At 39.6% G+C, this 26,023-nt stretch overlaps 1 protein-coding gene across 3 annotated transcripts in view; it reads left to right on the top strand.

The window, feature by feature from the left end:
• ALG9 (ALG9 alpha-1,2-mannosyltransferase) overlaps positions 1-25,329 on the top strand; it is a 90,956-nt gene extending 65,627 nt beyond the window's left edge. For all 3 annotated transcript variants that reach the window (XM_076002504.1, XM_012749550.3, XM_076002505.1), the window contains 2 exons: positions 23,214-23,332; positions 23,640-25,329. In XM_076002504.1, coding sequence (XP_075858619.1) covers positions 23,214-23,332; positions 23,640-23,677 — 157 coding nt within the window. In that variant the 3' untranslated portion in view covers positions 23,678-25,329. The remainder of the gene's footprint in view (positions 1-23,213; positions 23,333-23,639) is intronic.
• Positions 25,330-26,023: the final 694 nt, after the last annotated feature.

The raw sequence follows: 26,023 nt of genomic DNA, 5'->3' as shown, positions 1-26,023 counted from the left end.
GAAAACTAAATGATTTCTTTTTCAAGGCACCAGAATGCAAAGTGTATCTGATATCATCCAAATGGAAGGCTCTAAGTAAAACAGATATGTCTACTGAAGAAAACTCAAATAAGTGTTTTACATTGATTATTTTTGGCAGCTAACTTCAGCTATCTTAACCAAGAATATTCTGACACTGTTAGAAAGATTGATTATGTCCTTTGAGGACCTAGAAGTTCATGTCCATTATTTTCAGGCTTAAGCCTGGACCAAGGTTGGGATAGGCCTTATTAGATCTTAAAAAGGAAGGCTAAATAGACCAGGGCTTGGCTGGTTCTTCAGAAAGTTCTCAGAATTAATGAGAAGAAGTAATCAGGACATTCAGGTGAAGGAGTAATGGGGAGGATGAGTTAGAGGAGTCAAGGTGTCTGTGGGCACAGGTTCAGGTAAACAGACAGTTGGAGTTAAGGAGGTTTAGGGAGGACTGGTGGGCAGAGCTCAGGAGCCAGGAGGTCTGGAACAAAGCAAAAGGTAGAGGACTAGGTCCTGAGAGGTAGGTCTGAGGCTCAGAAGCTGGGACTGGGCCTAGGACAGGACTCGAGATAGAAAGACTAAATGAGCACAGGTGCTGGGTTTAAGTCTGAGGAACCAGAATATAGGTCAAGATACCAAGACAGGAAATACAATACCGAGAAAAACAAGGGTCCCTGGCCGGGCATGGTGTCTCACGCCTGTAATCCTAGCTAGCACTCTGGGAGGCCGAGGCGGAAGGATCACTGAAGGTCTGAAGTTCAAGAGCAGTCTGAGCAAGAGAAGAGTGAGACCCCTTCTCTACTAAAAATAGAAAGAAATTAGCTGGACAACTAAAAATATATAGAAAAAATTAGCCAAACATAGTGGCACATGCCTGTAGTCCCTGCTACTCAGGAGGCTGAGGCAGAAGGATTGCTTGAGCCCAGGAGTTGGAGGTTGCTGTGAGCTAGGCTGATGCCACTGCACTCTAGCCCAGGCAACAGAGCAAGACTATGTCTCAAAAAAAAAAAAAAAAGAAAAGAAAAGAAAAAGAAAAAAAGAAAACCACAAGAAAACAAGGGACCCTAATTATTAGAACTGAGGTATGAGACTGATTCTTCATGAGTAGCCAAGAGTGCAGTTATTTTAAGTTGGTTCAGTTAAAGCCAGACTAGCAGGAAGGCTGAGATGCTGACCTGGATACCAGGCCACTAGGTTGGTCTTAGAAGTGAGGCTGGAACTGAGTTTGGAGAGATGCAGGAGCTGGGAAGGTCACTGTGCTTTTATTTTTTTATTTATTTTTTTTTTGAGACAGAGTCTCACTTTATTGCCCAGGCTAGAGTGAGTGCCGTGGCGTCAGTCTAGCTCACAGCAACCTCAAACTCCTGGGCTCAAGCGATCCTCCTGCCTCAGCCTCCCAAGTAGCTGGGACTACAGGCATGCGCCACCATGCCTGGCTAATTTTTTTTTTTTGTATATATATATTAGTTGGCCAATTAATTTCTTTCTATTTATAATAGAGACGGGGTCTCACTCTTGCTCAGGCTGGTTTCGAACTCCTGACCTCGAGCAATCCGCCCGCCTCGGCCTCCCAGAGAGCTAGGATTACAGGCGTGAGCCACCGCGCCTGGCCTCACTGTGCTTTTAGATTGAGTCTCTTCAGTGACTTTATGGGCAGTTACAATTGAGAAGGATGAGGGGATGGTTGAAGAGAGAAGGGCAATCAGGAGGCATCTGAGTTCTAGAACAATTCTCAAATATAGGATCTTGAACCACACTGTAAGTCATCCTGTAAGTCTTTCTGTAGCCTGAAGCCATTCCTTCAAGTATCTGATACATATTTTCTAGGCATTCCATTTTCACATAATGGGAAATAGTGCTGCTTTTCAACAAATATTTTTTGAGAGCCTGCAATGTTCTAGGTGCTTTGTACATATCAGTAAATAAAACAAAGATCTCTGTCCTCGTGGAGCTTATTGTTTGGAGGTGGGTGGAGGAGACATATAATACAAAAAACATAATCAATGAAGGACTAGATTATATGATATATTAAAAGATGATAAATGCTAAGGAAAAAAATAGCAAGTTAAGAGGAGAATTAAGAGTTCCACTAGAGCTGAGAGTTATACTTTTAGCCAGGGTGGTCAAGGAAAAATTATATTTGAACAAAGACTTGAAAGAGGTAAGGGAGTTAGATGACCAGGGGAACGGCTAGTGAAAAGGTTCTGGCATTAGGAAGAAACAGGAGATGAGTGAAGCTGGAGCTGAGCAAGAGTGGAGAATAGCAGGCAGTGTGGTCAGAGTGGTAGGCATGAGAGTGCAGGCTATGAAGAGCTTCATAGGCTGTTGAAAGGCCTCAATTAAATGGGGAGCCACTGTAGGGTTTTGAGCAAGACTTGATATAACTTTTGTCTTAAAAGGGTCATTTTTGGTTCTGTGCTAAGAATAAATAGTAGGGAATAAGAATAGATACAGGGAGACCAGTCAGGTGATTACTGCAGTAATCCAGGAAAGAGATGAGGGTTGTTCAGTTCAGGGAGAGGGCAGTGGAGATATCGGGAAGTGGTTAGATTCAGGATATATGGAAACACACTGATTTTGAAGTGTGAGAGAAAGAAAGAAATCAAAGGTGATCCCAGGGATTTTGATCTGAGCCACTGGAACAACGAAACTGCTATTAGCTGAAATGGGGAAGATTGCAGGCGGAGCAGGTTTTAGGGGAACGGTGAGAGGAGATCAGCTTTGGTTAGGTCTGACACATCAGTTGCCAAGCAAATAGAATTACTGAGTAGGTAGCTAGATATACAAGTCTAGAGGTCAGTGAGGAGGTCTGAGCTAGAGATAGACATTTATAATAGAACTTTGGCATTTAGATGATATTTAAAAACATGAAATGGGGAGATAACCAAAGAAGTGAATCAAGTTAGGGACAAGATGAGGCTGGGGAAACTCCAGTGTTAAGAGGTTAGGAAGAAGAGGAGGAACCAGCAAAGGTGACTGAGAAGGAGTGACCAGTACGGCAGTAGGAAAATCAGGAGAGGATAGTACCCTGAAAGCTAAGGGAAGAAAGTGTTTTCAGAAGGAAGGAGTGGTCAGCTGGGTCAGAAGCTGGTGATAAGTCAAGTAGGATGAAGTGTAACAGCTGTCTGTCCATTAGATTTGGCAGCTGCCAAAAGCAATTTGGGCAGAGTGACAGGAGCATAGGGCCTTGAGATATTATGGGGTTTAAAACAAGAATAGTAGAAGAATTGGGGTAGCAAATATAGACAAGTCTTTTTTTTTTTTTGGCCACAAAGTATCTGCTGATAGACAAGTCTTTTGAAGAGTTTTGCTATATAGGGAAACAGAGAAACAGCTGTAGCTAGTGGAAGGTGTCAGGGAAGTGATAGCTAAAGAAGATTTTTGACCTTTGTAACAAACATTTTTATTGTGGTAACATACAGGTAACAAAATTTGCCATTTTTAAGTATACATTTCAATGGCATGACTTACGTTTACAGTGTTGTACAACCATTACCACTATTTGCAAAACCTAAAAAAATTTTTACATTTTTTCATAGACTTTATTTTCTAGAGTAATTCTAGGTTCACAGCAAAATTTGAGCAGAAGGCATATACACCACCTGCCACCACACATGCACATCCTCCTCTACTATCAGTATCAGCCACCAGAGTGATACATTTCTTACAGTTGATGAACCTACATTGACACATCATCATCACCCAAAGCCCATAGTTTACCTTAGGTTGTTCACTCTTGGCATACAGTTCTATGGCATAATGTCACATATCCACCATTACAGTATCATACACAATAGTTTCACTGCTCTAAAAATCCCCTGTGCTCTACCTATTGTTCCCTCTCTATAGCCCCCAACAACCACTAATCTTTTTACTGTCGCTATAGTTTTGCCTTTTCCAGAATGTCATATAGTTGGAATCATATAGTATGCAGGCTTTTCAGATTGGCTTCTTTCACTTAACAATATGCATTTACATTTCTTCGAGTCTTTTCATGGCTCAATAGCTCATTTCTTTTTGGCTCTGAATTCTATTGTCTGAATATACCACAGTTTGTTTATCTATTTACCTATTGAGGGACATCTTGGTTGCTTCCATGTTTTGGCAATTGTCTTAGTCAGACTGCTATAACAAATTACTGTAGACTTGGTGGCTTAAACAGCAAACATTTACTTCTCACAGTTCTGGAGGCTGGAAGTTCAAGATCAGGGTGGCAGCATAGTTAGGCTGTGGTGAGGGCCTTCTTCCAGGTTGCAGACAGCCAGCTTCTTGTATCCTCACATACCAGAAAGAAGATGAGCTAGCTCTATGTCCTCTCCTTGTTAAGACACTAATCCCATTCTAAATTGCTCCACCCTCATGACCTAATTACCTCCCAAAGGCCCACCTACAAATGCCATCACATTGGGAATTAGATTTCAACATATGAATTTTGAGGAACACAAACATTCAGTCCATAGCAACAATTATGAATAAAGCTGCTATAAATATCTGTGTGCAGATTTTTGTGTGAACATAAATTTTCAACTCCTTTGGAAATACTAAGGAGTATGAGTGCTGGATTGTATGGTAAGAGTACTTTTAGTTTTGCAAGAAGCTGCCAGTTGTCTTCCAAAGTGGCTGTACCATTTTGCATTCCCACCAGCAATGAATCAGAGTTCCTGTTGCTCTACATCATTGAGAGCATTTGGGGTTGCCAGTGTTCTGGATTTTGGGCATTCTAATAAGTGTGTAGTGGTATTTTGTTGTTTTAATTTATATTTCTCTAGTGTGATGTAGAACATCATTTCAAATGTTTATTTGCCATCTGTGTATCTTCTTTAGTGAAGTTGGTATTTGACCTATTTTTTAATTGGGTTGTTCATTTTCTTATTGTTGACTTATGAGAGTTCTTTGTATATTTTGGATAACATTCCTTTGTTAGATATCTCTTTTGCAAGTATTTCCTCCCAGTTTGTGGCTTGTCTTCTCATGCTCCTGATAATGTCTTTCACAGAGCAGAAATTTTCAATTTTAATGAAGTTCATCTAATCAATTTTTTTTTTTTTTTGAGACAGTCTTGCTTTGTTGCCCAGGTTAGAGTGCCCTGATATCAGCCTAGCTCACAGCAGCCTCAAACTCCTGGGCTCAAGTGATCCTCCTGCCTCAGCTTCCTGAGTAGCTGGGACTATAGGCGTATACCACCACATCTGGCTAATTTTTTCTATTGTTAGTAGAGACAGGGTCTCACTCTTGCTCAGGCTGGTCTCGAACTCCTGACCTCAAGCAATCCTCCTGCCTTGGCCTCCCAGAGTGCTAGGATTACAAGTGTGAGCCACTGCGCCCAGTCTTATCAATTCTTTTTTTCATGGATTGTGCTTTTGGTGTTATAAAAAGTCATCTAGATTTCCTATGTTATCCTCTAGGAGTTTTATACATTGTTTTTACATTTAATTAAGTCTGTGATCTATTTCATGTTAATTTTTGTGAAAGGTGTAAGTCTGTGTCTATATTTATTTTTTTGTATGAGCATATGCAGTTGTTCCAGTGCCATTTGTTAAAAAGACTATTTCTCCATTGTTATTGCCTTTGCTCCTTTGTCAGAGGTTTATAGTTAACTGTATTTATGTGGATCTATTCCTGGGCTCTCTGTTCTGTTCCAGTGACCTATTTGTCTGTTCCTTGACCAGCACTACACTATCTTGATTACCATAGCTTTATATAATAATGTCTTGAAATTGGGTAGTGTCAATCCTGCAACTTTGTTCTTCTCTTTCAATGTTGTATTGGCTATTCTGGGTCTTTTCCCTCTCCATATAACTTTAGAATCAGTTTGTCAATATCCACAACTTAGCTTACTGGGATTTTGATTGGAATTATATTGAATCTATAGGTCAAATTAGGAAAAACTGACATCTTGACTATAGCGAGTCATCCTATCCATGAAGATGGAATATCTTCCCATTTATTAGTTGTTCTTTGATTTCTTTCATTAGAGCTTTATAGTTTTCCTTGTATAGATGTTATATATATTTTGTTACATTTATACCTAAATATTCCATTTGGTGTGGGGGGGTGCTAATTTAAATGGTATTATGTTTTTAATTTCAATTGTTCATTGCTGGTATGTAAGGAAGTGATTGACTTTTGTATATTAACCTTGTATCTTGCTGCCTTGCTATAATTGCTAATTAGTTTTAGGGATTTCTAAAGCTTTTTTGTTACCCCAAAGTATCCTTTTTTTAAAAAGATGAGGGGAATAATAGGCATGTTTGTACACTGATGAAAATGATCTTTTGTAGAGCTAAAACTGATGATATAGGAGAAAGGAAAGAATTACTGGAGCAATGCCCTTGAGTTAGGTAAGAGGAGATGCACAAGTAAGTAAAGGGTTGGCTTTAGATAGATGTACAGATTGTCTATGTACAACCCTATCCAGTAGAACTTTCTGCAGTGATGGAAATGTTTTCTGTCTGTACTATATAATATAGTAGCCACAAGCCACATGTGGCTATTAAGCATTCAAAATGTGGCTAGTATGACTGAGGAACTGGATTTTTAATTTTATTTCATCTTAATTTAAATTTAAACAGCCATGCATAGCTAGTGGCCACTGTACTGGACAGCACAGAAGAGTAACAGGCAGCAGGTAGGTATGATGATAGGAATCTGGCATTCTCTTCTGATGGCCTTAATTGTCTCAATTGAAATAGGAAGTGGGATTATCAGCTGAGAAAGGAGTGTAAAGGATGGGGTGTTAGAGATCTGACGAGAGAGAAGAAAGAGAAAAAGGTATGAAATAATTGAGAATGAAAGACAAAAGGAGCTGTAGAAATATAGTGTGATTGAAGGACAGGATCTAGAACCTGTTTGAGTTTTTGATGGGGCCACTGTGGTTGCCTTTTTTTAATCTCCAGCTATGTCTAATGTTAGCTTTACTGGTAAGACACAAAACAGGTAAATTTAACCAGGGTTGATTTTTTTTTTAAACAACTTTATTCAAGTATAATTTGCATGCCATGCAATTCATCCATTTTAAGTGTACAACTAAATGATTATTAGTAAATTTACCAAGTTGTACAGCCATTCCCACAAATCAATTTTAGAACATTTCCTTCACCCTGTTAGGAGCCCTCATTCCTATCCCGAACTTCAGGGACCCACTAATCTGCTCCCTGTTTCTATAGATTTGCTTTTCTGGACATTTCATATGATTGGAATTATATGATATGTGGAGTTTTGTCTGTAACTTCTTTACTCAGCATGTTTTTGAGGTTCATTCATGTTATAGCATATTTCAGTAGTATCCTTTTTTATTGCTGAATACTATTCCGTTGCTTATTCCTTCACTAATTGATAGGCATTTTGGTGGTTTCCACTTTTTTTTTTTTTGGCATATTATGGGGGTACAGATTTCAAGGTTTCAATAAATGCCCTTTCCCCCCCTCCACTTTTTGACTCTTATGAATAATGCTACTGTGAACATTCATGTGCACATCTCTGTGTGTGAGTTTGGGTTTTAGGTAAGAAAGTTCAACAAAGCATGAGACGGGTAAGGGAGTTGAAGGTTTTTGCAGGAACATGCTAAAATGAGTGGCCATGACCACAAATTTGTAAGGATGGACATGGGGCAGGGCATTGAAGGAGTGAGAGAGAATGAAAGGTGGCAGGATCATGGATGGATTTTCAAATATTGCCAGAACTGGGGTAGTAAGAGGAGTGAGCTGGAAAGACAGAAGCAGCAGTGATGGAATGAAGTTCACCTCACACGTATTCTTTGGTTCCTATCTTGTTATTTGGTGTAGTACTTGGGGTAAGGTTCTATTGTGTCTTCATTTTTTAGTTCAAAAAACTTTGACAACATGAGACAAGGGCCTGAAAAGATCCCCAGCTCTGAGGGGACAGCAAATCCCAAACCGCCTTCCTGTTAATTGGGGAATGCCTTTAGAGGATTTTCATTTCCCATAAGTTGTGCTCAGGGCATTATTTTCATGACCCTATGCTGAGAAAGAAAGAAACCAGTTGGGTTAAGAACTGAGCAGGTACAGTTCACCTGAAGTTGTACAAAGTGTAGTGAAGAGCAAGTAGGGTTTGAAGATGTATGCATTTGAAACCTAGCCACTTGCTCATAGTCCCCTTCTGATTTCCAGATTTCCACATCAGTAAAACAGAGTTAACTATTTTGTCTATTGTACGGGGTTGTTATAAAGATTAAATGAGAGCGGGTATATGTGGAAGTACTTTTAAATTCTAAAGCATTATACAAATGTCAGGGCATTCAGTTTATTTGCAGGTAGCCTAGGGTTCCAAAATTATGCTGAATTTCTTTATGTTTCTCAGCATCTTATAGTATGTACTGATCTAACTGCAAAAACAGCAGGATCCTACAGCCCACTTTGCCACAGCAGTTTATGTCTGTCAGCACTATGACATCTGATGTTGCTGACTTTGGGCCACTTAAGTTAGGCAGCACTGTCAGAGCCTGTGTGCCTCAGAGCTGTCACTCTGAGGTGACGTGTGAGATGCTTTTCTGAGCATGATCCTGAAATGCCTTCAAGTGTATTTACTGGGACTGCTAAATTTCCTGTCTTTTTGAAACAATGGTTTTTGTGCTTTAGCAATTTATATAACAAGGAGAAATAATGGTACCATCTGGATCATCTGGATGGAGTGCTCTCTCATGTCTTAGACCCTAGATCAGATGAGGCTGCAGGTCTAACTATTCTCTAGGTCTTTCTGAGGAAAGGAGAAGGTTTTAATAAGTCTATGACACATAGCTACATGATCTATTTAGAAATCTAAGTAGGCTAATTTCTCAAGTCTAAATCTGCTTTCCTTACAGTTCATTTCTATGAAATCATTTCTTCTTTCTTCCATTGTTTGTCTATCCTTCTGCCATCTGTGCAATCAGCAAGTATTTACTAAGCACTGCCAGGCACTGTGGTAGATTTTAAGTAGATACTGATGAATAATAGTATACACCAGGTCCCTGTCTTCTTGGACTATACAGTATATTGGACGAGATCGGGCGCGTTCAGGGTGGTGTGGCCGTAGACAATATACAGTATATTGGGAAAACTGCTATTAAACAAATAGCCATGCAAATCAATATGTAATTACAAAATGTGTTAAGTGCTTTAAAAGAAAAATTCAGGGGGCCACTAGAGGAGTGCTCAGCAGAGAGCCTGTAGTCTTGTTATGTCCTTAAGCCAGTTGGTTAAGTAGATTAAGAAATCAGGAAGTCTTTGAATATCTATTATGTCCTTCTCACATAAAAGTATAAAAGAAGTAATTAGACACAGGCTTTGCTCTTGAATAACATAGAACTTTTGTAGGAATACCTACATATGAAAACAACTTAAAAATAGTGTTAAGACCATAGAGGTGCCAAGTTGTGTGTTAGAACTTTAAAGAAAGGAGGGAACCATGGATGGTAGAGTACACTAGAAAGGCTTCCTGCAGGAGGTGGTGCTTGAGTTGAGGCTTAAAGGAAAAGTAGGATTAAATAAGTGCTGGTGGTAAAGGGGGAAGGATCGCCTATTTAATTCAAGAAGCAATCATGAGTACAAGTGGAGGGATAAGAAGAAGCCTTTTGGATAAGGGGCCCAAGAATCAGTATCAGAAAGTTTAGTATGGCCAGGTGTGGTGGCTCACACCTATAATCCTAGCACTCTAGGAGGCCTAAACAGGAGGATGATTTGAGCTCATGAGTTCGAGATCAGCCTGAGCAAGAGTGAGACCCTGCCTCTACTAAAATAGAAAGAAATTATCTGAACAACTAAAAATACATGGAGAAAAAATTAGCCAGGCATGGGGTCGTGTGCCTGTAGTCCCAGCTACCCGGCAAGCTAAGGCAGAAGGATTGCTTAAGCCCAGGAATTTTAGGTTGCTGTGAGCTAGGCTGACACCACGGCATTCTAGCCTGGGCAACAAAGCAAGACTGTCTCAAAAAAAAAAAAAAAGTTTAACTTACCTCTTTGGCTGGTTTAAATTTGCTTTTATGTAATCTGTAATATATCATCCACATCAGAGCTCTTTTGAAAGTAAAAGGGACCCTTCCCTGGGCAAATTGAGATATATGGTCATCCTGCTTTAATGTGACCAGAATAAGAAGCTTGTTCCAAAAAGCAGGATGGGAGAGTGAAGCATGTAGATATAGTTCCTTTGCCCCATAGTCCGTGTTTACTATGTGGATTTGCCCATAGTTTATTTATTTGATTTAATTTGCTGACATCCTTTTTATTGTAGCCTACATTGGGCCTCAGCTGAAAGGGAAGCAATCAGGATGTTTGAGTACAGTATTAACACATTTTTAAAAAAAATTATACTCTGAGTTATGTGACATTGGGGATTCCACTCCAAGGAGAACCAACCTAAAGATTATTAGGACAATTTTGTGACTGGGGCAAATTTAGGGATTCTGAACATCTGTAAAAATGAGAATAAACCTGTTTTCTATTAAAATTGTTGCAAGATAAGCAAGGCCTTTACTGTTGGACTAATAGAGAAGTACTTACTAAATAGAGCTGAATGGTGTTAGCCCATTTGGGAGAATGGTAGCCCAGGTGCTCATTCGCTTCTTTATTAGAGGCCCAGAGACCTCTGGCCCCATAAGTTTGAGAGGATACAGGCATAAGATCTTAATAACCATGTTCTAGTCTCTACTCACACAGAGCTGGCACTAGAGCTGCAGCTTCCCCTCCCTGAGTTTGCCACATCTGTGTCCAGCTAATTTTATAAAGTTTATCAGATGCCCAAGATATGGAGGTCTAAACTGACAGTATCACTGTTTAGACCAGACACTATTGTTACTCTATGGCCATTTCATATTACATACTTTCTAAAATAAGAGAGGATTTTTTTTCTTTCTTTGAAGCATGATATAATTGCTACTTGAATAAAATAGCTCAACAAGTGGGCGGTTGTAATGCCTACTCTGAGAGTCCCCAGAGAGGAGTGAAGGGACAGTATTGCAGTAAATTACCAGCTCAGTGGTACGTTCCTTTCTAAGTGTGGTGAGAACACTTGGCTATGGGAGTCTGGTGGGAAATGCCTCTCCAGGATATTGTAGATGGCCTCCTGAGCAGCAGGGCCTGTTTGTAGCTTTGGAAACAAGTTGGGCAGCCCTGCCACTGCTTTGCATAGCCACTTTCCTCCCACTGTTTCCTCCTGCATTATAGGTCCCTTTTGTCTTTCTTGCTTTGCTTTCTCCTTTGGTTTTAGGACTGTGAGATTTTCTTCTTCTCTATATTGGAGCATGTTAGCCTTCTCTAACTGGATTTTAGGTTTGCCTAATTAGGGGCTCAAGACAACTTGGGGGACTTAGATAGGGCAGGATTTCAAAGCCATGCAAATTCATAATTATAGATGAAGAGTAGATGCAAGGTAGGAGTTAGAAGTTAAAAATCTTCAGCTGGTATGGTAGGAGAGGTGCCTTTTCTAGTCAAAGGACCTCTGCAGCAGCAAGTTGGGGACTGTACTGATGACATGTGCTGCTTGTGGTCTTTCAGAGGCTAGCATAGGATTCTCAGTGGCCACTGAACTTTAGCTGCTCTGGAGAGTTTTTCTAAGGCCATGGCTTTCCTTTTAGCCTCCAAGAAGTGAACTCAGCACCTATGAGGCTTAAAGAGTTCACCTATATTCATTTTTGCTCTATGTGATAGAGTAGTCTGACTGGTGGGAGCCAGTGTCTCCCCCAGCCCCTAGCTCCAACATAAACAGAGCTATTTATTTCCAGAAGATAATAAGATCATTGGAGTAATCACTGTAAAGAGCAAATCAGTTGGAAGCTTTTTTTCCAGTCATTGCTGTGTAACAGTCACTTGTACTTAGTAGTGTAAAATGAACAAGTTATTATTGTTTTCTCTCATGGATCTGGAAGTTGACTGGGCTCAACTAGCCAGATTTTTTTTGAGACAGAGTCTCACTCTATTGCCTGGGCTAGAGTGCTGTGGCATCAACCTAGCTCACAGCAACCTCAAACTCCTGGGCTCAAGCAGTCGTCCTGCCTCAGCCTCCCAAGTAGCTGGGACTACAGGCATGTGCCACCATGCCCGGCTTATTTTTTTCTATATATTTTAAGTTGTCCAGCTAATTTCTTTCTATTTTTTTAGGAAAGATGAGGTCTCTCTCTTGCTCAGAGTGGTCTCGAACTCCTGAGCTAAAACCATCCGCCTGCCTCGGCCTCCCACAGTGCTAGGATTACAGGCGTGAGCCACCTTTCCCGGCTGTCAACTAGCCAGTTCTTGTTCAGTGTTTCTTATGTACTGGCCATCAGACAGTGGCCAGAGCTGGAGGCACCTCAAAGTCTTTCTCACTCATTTTTCTGTAGTTGATGCTGGCTGTGAGCTAGATATCAGCTGAGGCCATTGGCCAGAACACCTACATGTGGCTTGTCTGTGTGGCCTGGCCTTTCATACAGCATGGTGGTTGACTTCCAAGGGTAAGCATCTCAAGAGCTGTGTCGTTTTCTTCTTACCTAGCCTTGGAAGTCATGCAGTAGCACTTCCACCTTACTTTCTTGTTTGGGAGCAAGCCACCTGAATAGCCTGTGCTCACGGGGAAAGGAATTAGACTTCCCCTATTGATGGGAAGAGTGTCAAAGAATATATGGACATGTTTTAAAACCACCACAGCTCTTTTAATGCTATTCTCCATCCAAATTGGCTAATTTTTGTAATTTTTCTGTTTAAAGGAAATTTCTTACAGATTTCTTACAGACATATGGTGCACACAGTAGTCCAGCAGGCTGTTTCCATCTGCAGCTTCTTACTACCCAGGTGGAAAGGGAGACTCCGCCCATGGCGGAATTTGGTTGCATGCCAACAGTTTGACATGTTTCAGATGGTGTTCCAATCCTTTGGGTAGAATTAGTTCCCTCCTAAGCAGTAATTGAAATGCTTCTGTCTTTTCCCTATGTGTCAATCATGGTAATGCCCTTAGCTCCCTTAATGATGCCAAGAATATTGAAAAACAGTAAGAAAGAAGAGATCAGAGTTTCTACAGTTTTGTACTTCTTTGTCAGTTTATTACTCTCTTACACTTTTTGTTTCATTCTTCATCAATTTTGGGCTTTTCCTACTTTACTTCTCCCCAGATACTTTCCTGAGACCGTTCATCTGTCAGTGCTACCTCAGGCCTGATTGGGCTTCAAAACACATTAGTGTTTTGCTCATTATATTATTTAGCTGTTTAATTATTAAGATCTGCTGACATTTTAAGAAGAATAAACTTTTCTTTTTTTCATTTTTCTGAAGCTCAGAAAGTCTGCTTTCTATTGTTGTGAAATTAATTCTCATAAGAGACCATTTACAAACCATCTGTGCTCTAAGTCCATGCCATAGAGACCCTCAAGTTTGAAGAGCATATACAGTGTTCTGGCACCATCACTACTTTTATTTAATACCTAGTTTAGACTAAGCAGCTGGCATCATCAAAGGTCTTTGTTCTAAGTTCCTTGAGAATTAGAACCACATCACATGTTGATTTTCTACAACTCCTAGCATGTTATAGAATCTTTGAAAATATTTATTGATTATTTGATGTATTTCACATTCTTAAAACTGGTTTTATGCTACAGTAAAAAGAAAAAAAGATGATAGGATTTCTTCAGAAGCTTCTGATGCCCTTTTTTGGTAAAATAAAGATCATTGAATTATTTTAAAGTATATTCATTATTTATTTCATCTCTATAAAGCTAGCCAGAATCATCTACCTTATGTGGCCTCCAGTCCTCCTTCTATTTGTCACATAAAAGTAGCCTGAATGAGGGTCCAAAGAGCAAGGACAAAAACCTGCATGAATGCTGTTTGACATCTTCTCCACAGGAATAGTGACCAGAACAGATAATACCTAGATACCTAAATAGCTATCAGATGGGAAAGAGACTAGTAAAGAGCATTTTACCAGCAACCTTGACAGGACTGAGGCAGGAAATAGCCAATTGCCTAACAGCAAGTCTTTGTCAGTTTCTTCATTCTGAATGTCAGCTAAAGGTGACTGGTTAAGAGGTTATGATGTTATGCCAGATGTTGACCAGGCCACAGGTCAGCAGAATGATTCACTCTGTACACTGGTCTCACAGTGCCATGATTCCAGTCTGGGCCTCAGTACACTTCATAGTCATTACACATTATGGATTTTTGAAGGTTGCTCCCAATAGTCAAAACCATGAATACAAGACCCCATCTCTGAAATAATTGAAAAAAATTAGCTGGGCATGGTGGTACACACCTGTAGCTCCAGCTACTTGAAAGGCTGCAGCAGGAGGATGGCTTGAGCCTAGGAGTTGGAGGCTGCAGTGAGCTTTGATTGTACCATTGCACTCCAGCCTGGGCAACAGGGTAAGACGCTGTGTCTTAAAAAAAAGAAGAAAAATATATATTCATTGAATGTTGAATGTTAAAGATCTGTTATACATGCCTGCTTAAAATAAAGTATCATACTGAACACATGGATAATGCAAATTCTATGTAAACTGACACCCAGAGAGGCTAGGTGTCCTTTTGTGGTGTATTTTCTTTGCTAACATGGGGGCCTTCTGTATCTCACTTGCCCTCTAACATCCCATGGGCCTCCGCAGCTCCCTTTGTTCTCTCCCATCCACCACCCCACCGCAGGCTCCTACTCGCTCTGCTCTACCTAAGGCTTTAGGACTGAGTTGCTTGGTAAAAGAACAGAAAGAATTTCATATAATTTTTGATATTTCCTTTTCCTCCATAGGAGGTGAATATTGCAAAAAGGGATGGAGGTAAACTAGATGATCTGATTTAAGAGTCAGGGAATAGTCATTCATTAATTCACAGAATATTATTGAGCACTTTCTGTGGCACTATCCTAAAATCCAAAGATAATACAGTTAGATAAAATTCTGTCCTCAAGGGACTGACGTTCTAGTGGAATATGACATACAGCTTGTAACTCCTGTGCCCATTCTCTTTTGTGTAATAGGGTTATAAGTCCCCTCTGCGTAAGTCCCCTCAGTTACTGACCATTAATGTCTCTGCCCCCATTTCCTGTTAAAAGACTGTTAAAGCAGTGGTCCGCAACCTTTTTGGCACCAGGGACTGGTTTGATGGAAGACAGATTTTCCATGGACGTTGGATGGGTGTTGGCGACGAAGCTCAGGCAGTGATGCCAGCCATGGTGAGGGGAGCAGCTGTAAATACAGACGAACTTTGACTTGCTCACCAACCACTCACATCCTGCTGTGCGGGCGCTCCCCCACAATTCCTAAGTTTCTTGGAAGACAGTTTTTTCATGGATGGGGGTTGGGGCTCGGGGCAGAGCTCTGCAGCCTGGTCCCTAACAGCCTGCAAACCAGGGATTGGGGACCACAGTGTTAAAGAACAGTCACATTTTTTGCTCCGTGCCAGCTTTTTGAGCAGTTCTTAAATTGCTTGATATGAAATTATAGGTTGGTTATTACTAAGGCCAAATCTTGAAGGAATTCTGAGATTCTCTTCAGAATTGGAGATAGCTGCAAAAGGCAAGTTCTGCACTGAGGGTTATAGAAAGTCTATCACTGAAATGTGAACTAAGTGCAAGAGGAAGAGTGGGGCCGGGGGGGGGGACCTGCTTTAAAAAGCCCCAACTGGAAGAGCAACTGGCCGTGGGTTTAGATTACAGGTTTATATAGGGGATGTTTAGGTGAATTATTATGTATACATGGATGGATGGACTAGGTAGGTAGGTAGGTAGGTAGATAGATAGATAAAAATAAAAGAGAAAACCTGAATACTAAAATATTTTCCTTTTAAAATGAAAATTGACCCAGCATTTCCATTTGTGTCTGCTGAACTGGTGACATCAGGGACTGGCAGCCAGTTGTCCATTGACGTCAGCAAGAGCAGATTTAAATCTCCACAGCACAATCCTCCCCAGCCCTGATAAATAGGGCTGGTAATTGAATTAGAAAACATTCTGAGCCATCAGCTAATTATGCTGTTCAGGCAATTGCTTTGTCCAGGTCTGTTTCATCCTTGAATCGCTTGACTTTCTCACTGGGGCACACATTTTATGTCTCCCTAAATTATGCTGCTGCCTGTGCTGCCCTAGAGCAATACTTGGGCATTTCACTATTTATAGACATTGTTGTATGAGTTTTTTTTTTTTTTTGAGACAGAGTCTCGCTTTGTTGTCCAGGCTAGAGTGAGTGCCGTGGCGTCAGCCTAGCTCACAGCAACCTCAAACTCCTGGGCTCAAGCAATCCTCCTGCCTCAGCCTCCCGAGTAGCTGGGACTACAGGCATGCACCACCATGCCCGGCTAATTTTTTATATACATATCAGTTGGCCAATTAATTTCTTTCTATTTATAGTAGAGACGGGGTCTCGCTCTTGCTCAGGCTGGTTTTGAACTCCTGACCTTGAGCAATCCGCCCGCCTCGGCCTCCCAAGAGCTAGGATTACAGGCGTGAGCCACAGCGCCCGGCCTTGTTGTATGAGTTTTGATAGGAATTAGTTTTATTCTGTAATTCAGTCTGATCTTTGTTTCCATGTATATAGATGTGTGCACATACATTATTCCAATGTTCAACTGCTCTTTTTTCCAGCAACATTACAATATAACAAATTCAAAGTGCCCTAGTCAGAGTTAACATATTGAAGCTATTGATGGTAAAGAAATTAATCTAAAACAGTAACTATAGTGTTTAAATGAAGAATTCAAGCCAACTTTTTCTTTTGGTTAAAAAAAAAAATTACACAATCTTCCCATCCCAGCTCAGAGGTAAGAATGGGCCAAAGCGTATATTGGCCGTTTACTCATTTCATCTTCTAGAAGGAATTAGTTAGTGGCTTTGTATGTGATAGATAATGCTATTAAAGATTACAACCGGAATCTGCAGGAGAAAAGGAGGTTCTTTTGTGTTCATGCTTAACAGAAATGCCTCCTTGTTTCCTGAACATATTATTTGAATTTTATGCTGAATTTCATGTGATTATACACTGGGGGAGCCTAGAAAATTAAGTTATTTCTGAAATCTCTTGCTGTAGCTAAGTCAGATCCATATTTGTCCTTAAAAGATGGTTATTCCAAACCATAAATTCAGCTGGACTTTGAATTCCTTATAAAGAGTAGGAGGAACCCTTTCTTGTTCATCATTGTGTTCCTGGCATCTAACCCATTGCTTGACATCGTGCTCAGTCACTTGTGATTGGACTAAATTGAATTAAACTCTTATTTCATTTGTATTATATAATATCCCTCCCTCCCCCTCTTCCTCAGTCTATCCATCCATCCTTTGATCCATTTACTATATGCCAGGCACGTACTGGTAAATAAAACAGACTTGGTCCCTGAACTCTGGGGATGGGATGGAGTGACAGACAATAAACAAGATAAACAACAAATAAATAGTTACAAATTGTACAGAGCATAATGAAGAAAGACACAAGGTATGCCAATAGAGACTAGTCAAAGAAGTGGAAACCTAGGATCGTTGGAAGACCTCTCAAAGGAGGTAACTTTTAAACAGAGACATGAACAATGACATGGACTCAGTCATGAGAAAAACAGGGTGGAATAGTTTTCCAGGTTGAAGGAACAGCATAAACAAAGGCCCTAGGATAGAAGTTTGTATTTTTGAGGAGCTGAAAGGAGGCTGGTGTGGCAGAAGTGTGGAGGGCAAGGAGGAAAATGGCACAAGGTGAGGGATAAATAAGCAAAGGCTAGATCTCCTACGGCTTTGTAAGCCATGATAAAGAGCTTGGAATTTATTCACTTCATCTCTAGTTGCTGCTGAGTAGACAGAGAATTTTACGTCAAATGCCTATAGATTTGGTTATGGGTAGACAAGTTACTTTTCATGCTTAGTATACCTTAGAATATTGAATGGATAAAACAAAATGATATGCTATATATTAAATGCTGCTTCTACACCTACTTAGCCCTTAGCATTTGACCTTTCTTCTGAATGTGTGCTTCACCACTTTGAACTATATCAGCCATTTAATATTTAGTATATGGTAAGTTATGATTATATATCATTCATATTCAGTTTTTCCCAGCTAGATCATTAGCCCTTTGAAAACAGAGACTTTTGTGACTTCAGGGCCAACACACAAATCCTTATATATTATAGGCACATTGGGCTTTTTTTGTTTGGCTGGTTTTTGTTTTTGAAGAATTTGAGGTTTCCTTTATTTAAAAATTTGTCTGCTGGTGTTCAAAAATTACTATAAGTAATACATTTCACCTACTTTTGTATATATTTGAAATTTTCTGTTATAACAAATGGAAAACAAACTAGATTGTTTGTAAAACAAAATAAACAAATGAGATGGTGTGAAGTACAAAATAAAAATCTTCTGCTATATCATAGGGAATGCATCATTTTTTGTTTTAATTGATAGTGCTGAAATTGCCTTTCCAAGTGGCTATGCAGGTTTATGTTTTCACTGGCAATATCTGTTTCCTAATTTTTCATTAGCATTTCATACTGTCAAATTTTTTAACTTTTGCAATCCTGATTGTTGAAAATTGTATCCAGTTTTGTATTTCCCTTGCTACAGGTAAGATTGAACATTATTTCATGTTTATTGGCTATTTGCATCTCTCTTCTCTATTCATATTTTTTTTCATTTTTTTCTTGTTGAGTTGTTTATCTTATTGATTTTAGGAACAGTTTATATAGTCCAGATACTAATTCTCTGTTACATATATTGCAAATATTTTGTCCTAGTCTCCTTTCTTTTACCTTTGTTTTTGCTTGCTTTTGTACTCAACAATAATGAATAGTGGTCCTTTTTCCATTTCAGTCCAGTCAGTATATTTTTTGAGACAGGGTCTTTTTCCATCACCCAGGTTAGAATGCAGTGGCCTCATCATAGTTCACTGTCACCTCAAACTCCTGGGCTCAAGCAATTCTCTTATCTTAGCCTCCTAAGTAGCTGGGACTAGAGGCATGCATCACCATGCCTGGCTAATGTTTCTATTTTTTGTAGAGGGGGGGGGTCTCACTCTTGTTTAGGCTGTTTTCAAACTCCTGGCTTCAAGCAATCCTCCTGCCTCGGCCTCCCAAAGTGCTAGGATTACAGGTGTGAGCCACTGTACCCAGCCAGTCAGTATTTTTGATGTTGATATATACCATGTGCAGCCCAAGATAGTTTTCTGAAATGATTTTTTTTTAAGAGACAGAATCTTGCTCTGTTGCCCAAGCTGGAGTGTTCAAGCCTGGGCTTGGAACTCCTTGGGCTCAGGCAATCCTCCTGCCTCTTCAAATGATCTTTTGAACATCATCTGTCAACATACCAGGAAAACAGTCATCACCATTTACTGTATCAGTCCAATGGACCCTTTTTATTTTTTATATTTTTGAGTTATTTTATAAATTACTTACAAAAATAAAAAAATAGTGAAAAACAATTTCCTCAAACTTAAGAATTGGTGAGTGAACCATATATTTCTAAGGATAAAAAGGAAATAAAGTATTCTTGACCAGATCATCATTCAATAGAAAGACTTCATCATCGTAATAATAATTTAAATGTAGCAATCTCAATTTTTTATTCCATATCTTCAGATTTTGAATGTGTATAAATACCTGAAATGCAACTAACTACTCACTAGCTGTCATGCATGAATCTGGAATATATCATCTTGAAAATACTGATTCCAGATTTCAGATATATCTCCAATAAATTCTAGCTTGCGATTACTTCTGGTTCTTCTTGCACTTGTGTCATCAAAATGTAATACTTGAATAATTTTTTGAAATCTTTGATGACTCATAATTTTGTGGAAGAGAGGACAGCTATCTCTTTTGCTCCATAATTCAAATATTTCCATTTTTAGATTTATAGATACCAATTAAAATGATTATCCAGTGGATTTTTTTATTTCTTTCTTCACTGTTATTCTTCCAGGCACCTTTGCAAACTTGCCTTCAGCATTGTCAACTTATGAACTGTATCAAATATAATTTGACACACAAATATCATAAAAGATGAAAGAATATGATTAAGTATCTTTTTAGTATAACAGAATAGTCCAGGTTCTTGTAAAATATTGTATGATGAAGTCTTTCCTGTTGAATGACTAACTGGACAAGAATACTTTATTTCCTTTTTGTCTTTAGAAATATATAGTTCACTCATCAATTCTTTTTTTTTTTTTTTCTTTTTTTGAGACAGAGTCTCACTCTGTTGCCTGGGTTAGAGTGCCGTGGCGTTAGCCTAGCTCACAGCAACCTCAAACTCCTGGGCTCAGGTGATCCTCCTGCCTCAGCCTCATGAGTAGCTGGGACTACAGGCATGTGTTACCATACCCGGCTAATTTTTTCTATTTGTAGTTGTTTGGCTAATTTCTTTCTATTTTTACTAGAGATGGGGTCTTGCTCTTGCTCAGGCTGGTCTTGAACTCCTGAGCTCAAATGATCCTCTCACCTCGGCCTCCCAGAGTGCTAGGATTATAGGCGTGAGCCACTGCGCCTGGTATGCACTTATCTTCTGATTTGTCTAAGAATTGTGAAATGTCTTCCTCTGTCAATTACTTTTTATGGCCATTATGGAGGGGAAATTGTATTTTATTTTATTCTGTTTTATTTTATTTATTTATTTATTTTGAGACAGAGTCTCGCTTTGTTGCCCAGGCTTGAGTGAGTGCCGTGGCATCAGCCTAGCTCACAGCAACCTCAAACTCCTAGGCTCAAGCAATCCTCCTGCCTCAGCCTCCCGAGTAGCTGGGACTATAGGCATGCGCCACCATGCCTGGCTAATTTTTTCTGTATATATATTAGTTGGCCAATTAATTTCTTTCTATTTATAGTAGAGATGGGGTCTTGCTCTTGCTCAAGCTGGTCTTGAACTCCTGAGCTCAAATGATCCCCTCGCCTCAGCCTCCCAGAGTGCTAGGATTACAGGCATGAGCCACTGTGCCTGGCATGCACTTATCTTCTGATTTGTCTAAGAATTGTGAAATGGCTTCCTCTGTCAATTTACTTTTTATGGCCATTATGGAGGGGAAATTTTAAATTTTTTGAATTCTCAACTGTATTCAATGAAAGCTAAAAGCACATTACACATATAGTGTCTCTAATCATTTATACCTTATTGAAAGATGATACAATATTTTGGGTGATGCAATATTTTGGGCAATGCAGTAAGAAAATTGAGGGATAATGCAAAGTGATGATTTATTTCATTATTGCATTATCCTTTTCAGTGATTTCATCATTCTTTTTTTAGTATTTTAATTTTTTAAAAAAGCATAATTGTAAATAATTCAAGATATAGAAAAAAAGAAGACTGACAAGATCCTATAATGTACCTTAGATTTATAAAAAGGTACTATGGGCCCATATGGACTAGCAATCCTCCCAAATAGTAAGGAATTGTTTCAAAACTCAAGTAATAAACTAAAATTGGGTCCAGTGAACCCTGCTGTTATACCAAGGGCTGAGTTCACCAGAAATATATAGTGACTATATTAATGAATGAAGCTTTTATTGTGACTCAAGGAAATGACACTTAATTAGTTTTAGCCTTTCTTTACTAAACTTAAGCTCGAAGGAATTTGCTTCAGCTTGCATCTTTCGGTTCTGACCTTCACCTTATCTGTGCAGCATAGAAGAATAGTAAATTGGCTGGGCGCCGTGGCTCATGCCTATAATCCTAGCTCTCTGGGAGGCTGAGGCGGGCGGATTGTTTGAGCTCAGGAGTTCGAAACCAACCTGAGCAAGATCGAGACCCGTCTCTATTGTAAATAGAAAGAAATTAATTGGACAACTAATATATATAGAAAAAATTAGCTGGGCATGGTGGCGCATGCCTGTAGTCCCAGCTACTCGGGATGCTGAGGCAGAAGGATCGCTTGAGCCCAGGAGTTTGAGGTTGCTGTGAGCTAGGCTGACATCACGTCACGGCACTCACTCTAGCCTGGGCAACAAAGTGAGACTCTGTATCAAAAAAAAAAAAAAAGAAGAAGAAGAAGAAGAATAGTAAATTAACTTCCTTTTGAGTGGAGTGAGTGCTTCCTCCTCCTGCTGTTCATTTTGTTTGCAGGAGCTCTATTTTGTCTCCTGTGTCTCCACTCTAAGCCTCTTTTCTCCGTCAAAGCCCTTGAACTTCTAGCTGTTGAAGTGGAGTGCGTCTCTATTGAGCACAGGGTCCCAGTTGGGGAGAATCTCTAAGAGGTGTATATATCAAGCATGGTATCATTGTGTGCAGGCATTGTTGGAGTCTGCCAAACCCAGGGCTAGGCTGCCAGTACAAATGCCACGTTGACATGACATTTACAAGTTTAGAATTTGGAAAAGGACTAGCGGTGGAATGCCCCTCAGCTACCTCATTTAGGGTGGCAGTAACGAGGCCAATTTTTGATTTTCAGACTCAGAAATCACAAGAAGTAATACTTCATATAGAATTTAAAACTATCACAGCACCTTTTTTTAGGAAATGATAAATCTTGTTTCTGGGGTACAGGATAGACCATAATGGTTGAGAATGCGACTCTGGAATGAAACCTGGATTTGAGTGAGGGCTCTGTCACTCACTGTGTGACCCTGTGCAAGTTTATGCCTCAGTTTCCCATCTATAAAATTGGGATAATAATGTCACCTATATTATATGATTATCAGATAGATTAAATAATATATTTAAAAGTGTAAGGACTTTTCACATTCTTCAGGAACTTGTAAAAAATTCAGGTTTTCAGTTCTCAAATTTCAGTAATAAGTAGATATATTGTAATTTGCCAGGGACATGTTGTCATAGCATGAATTTGTGTGTAGACCCTTTCCTTGACGTAGACATTACTGAACACCATGCATAGGTATCCAGGACAGACATAGTTTTTTTCCTCTCTCTAGGAAAATGTAGAGCTGCAGTCAGGGTCATTTGAGTATTTGGCATCTCCACAGTTTCTTGGATGCAGAAACCATTTGGATGTTAAGAATTCATTTCAGTAATAGCAGTACTTTGATTGACTTGAACTTTTCTATGGCACATTCTAATGCAAAATGTAAACTCAGAGCTGTTCCAAAGGATAGACTGTGGCTTATTAGGGGCAGTAATAAACTTTGGCATAGGTAACAAAGTACTTGTTCTTGATTAAATATTTTGTCATGATGTAACACCTAAGTAATAGGTTTTTCTGTGCTACTTACATAAAATATTATCTTTACCACAGCACTTAGTTTATTTCCTTTCATCACTTTCACTACTATTAGTAAATTCTCCCAAATGATAAAATTCTTTCTTTTCTTTTTTCCTCCATGTTTTTCAGATCTTCAAAGCTGCTGCGGGCATTCTATGTTCCCTTCCTGTCAGATCAGTATACAGTATATGCAAACTACACCATCCTCAAGCCCCGGAAACCAAAGCAAATAAGGAAGAAAAGCGGAGGTTAGCAACACACCTGTGGCCCCAAAGGACAACCATCTGGTTAACTAGTGATTCAGCTGACCTGACTCCCTCCAAGTCATCGCCTGTAACATTTATAATAAAGGTCTCCTGACATGAATGCTGGAATCTGGGTGCTTTGGGCTAGTCAAAGTCTATTTCAAAGTCCAGTCAAAGTCACATTCACCTCTTGTCTGTGTCTCTGATCTGCATGTAAACTTTTTGCAACTAGACAGACAAAGGTCCTAAAGCACAGGTAGATATATTGCTTCACATCTCATTGTTTTTCTTCTGTCCAATTATTTACTAGACCGGAGAAGAGCAGAACCAACTTACAAGAAGAATTGAAAATCCTTGGACTGGATGGTTGCATTAAGCTGTGCTCCATTCTGTGGCCTGGCATCCGAGAATTAGCAAAGCTCTCTTAGGCCATATGGGCTTCTCCACCAAAGCTGTTTGGGAGCTCCTAGCAGACCTTCTTGTTCAGACCCTCATGCTGAAAAAGAACACAGTCTAGTTGCCAGCCCACATGTCCTTTCACCTCCAGCAAGACTAAGCTTCTGTAAAGTTCTTCACAGGACTAGGACCCTGTCCTGGAGCTATCTCAGGAAAAAGGCGACCATTTGAGGAACTGTGACTTAATTTTATTATATATAATGCCTCTAATTTTCCTTTTATTTCCTTTACAACCAACTGTAACCATATAGTGGTTGTGTGTTTGTGTGTTCTTAAGTTTTAGCATGCCATTTTTTGTATTATAGACTCTTCTGTATAAAGGTATCAACAGACCAAACTATAACTGTATAGGGCATATTTGGAGAACATTAATTCTATCAATTGGTAGATTGGGATGACATCATATTTTTAAGTATAATAATATATTCTGAGGCCATTGCTGATGAAATTAAGAATTTCCCTTTTTTTAAACAACCCTAGTAAAAAGGACTAGTGTATATTGATTAGCACCTAGTTTTTAGTTCTATCTACTGTAAGGCACATCCTGCATGGGACACTTCTAGTCAAATAGGCAATGACAATGACCTAATTAAAATGTACTAAGTATATACTATTACTTTACCTGTATATGCAGTATTTCAGTTTACAAGGCACTTTCATAGCATCTCATTTGATCCTCACAGTTATAATGTGTGGTAGATAAGGCCACACATGATTTTATCCCCATTTTATGGATAAGGAAACTAAGATTTACCGGAGGAGGTAAAGTGACTTGCCCAAGATCACGCAGCCAGTAAGTAGCAGAGCTAAGACTAGAACCTAGGTTGTCTAACTTCTCATCTAGTGCTCTTTTATGAAAACATTACTTGAAAGGGCGATGAGGTTGACCAGACACATGATTGGTATTGTAACCCTCTATTTTAAGTAAGAATTTTATCTGTGTTTCTTTGAGTTCTTTGGAGCCTCCAGTCTGCCTGATGCAGCCTGGCCTGTGGCAGGAAAACAGTGCTTATATTTGGAAGTCATGTTCCTTTGCAGCCACACAGGATCCAAATATCAGTACTGTTCTTAAGTTGATCGGGGGCTGATATTATAGGTGCCTTATTTCCCTAAGAGTAATTGTTTCTAGTATCTGCAAATAGAATGATTCTGTTTTTGAGAGTTTTTCTGTCTTTTATTTTTCAAACAGAAGGACTTTAGTAGGAACTGATCCCAAGAGAAGAGAAGAGGTAGTAACGGAAGAAAGAGCTAGTTACCATATAAAAGGCTTCTCTTTGAGATCCTTTCTAAAGGAATATCTGAGATGAAGTTACCACTGGAGAGGTAATAGGTGTAGAGAGCATAGAATGATAACTGGAGAGTGAGTGAAGATAGACTGGGGTACCACTGACTTTAAAGCTGTCTGGCAGCTGGGCTTAGTGGCTCAGGAAGCTGAGGCAGGAGGATCCCTTAAGGCCACGTGTTCAAGACCAGCCTGGGAAACATGGCAAGGCCCCATCTCTCAAAAAAAAAAAAAAAAAGAAGAAGAAGAAGAAGAAAAAGAAAAGGAAAGAAAAGAAAAATTAGTCAGGCATGATGTCATGGACCTGTATAGTCCCTGCTAATTGGGAGGCAGAGGCAAGAGGATTGCTTGAGCCCAGGAGTTTGAGGCTGCAGTGAACTATGTTCGTGCTACTGCACTCCTGGGTGACAGAGCAAGATTGGCCCCTATGATCTGACTATAGGACAGAGAATTATAAGGGAAAAATCTTGCCTTACTTTCAGTAGTAACTGTCTTTCACGGTAGCTAAGGCCCTCTGCTTTTTGTACTTGAAAGGAGGATGACGTTGACCAGAGACCTGATTGGTATTGTAACCCTCTATTTTAAGGAAGAATTTTATCTGTATTTCTTTGAGTTCTTTGGAGTCTCCAGTCTGCCTGTCTGTAGGGGTAGGTAAAAGAGTCCAGTAATGGAGAGCCACAGTAAGTGGGTTTTTGCTAATCAAAGCGATACAAAGCTGATGTTTTATCATCTTGCTTGTTTAAAAAAAATAGGTCTTCTGAGCAAGAATTTAATTATAATATAGCACAAAAAAAGATCAGGATTGATACAGGGGTTCCTTGGAAATATCAATTCCTATTCCTTTTAAAAGCTAATTGTGAGGCCGGGGGTGGTGGCTCACACCTGTAATCCTAGCACTTTGGAGGCCGAGGCGGGCGGATTGCTCAAGGTCAGGAGTTCAAAACCAGCCTGAGCAA

The sequence above is a fragment of the Microcebus murinus genome, chromosome 4 (genome assembly GCF_040939455.1).
Source record: "Microcebus murinus isolate Inina chromosome 4, M.murinus_Inina_mat1.0, whole genome shotgun sequence".
NCBI classification, from domain to species: domain Eukaryota; kingdom Metazoa; phylum Chordata; class Mammalia; order Primates; family Cheirogaleidae; genus Microcebus; species Microcebus murinus.
Note: the sequence above shows the minus strand (reverse complement) of the source record. Positions and strands in the feature narration are given on the sequence as shown.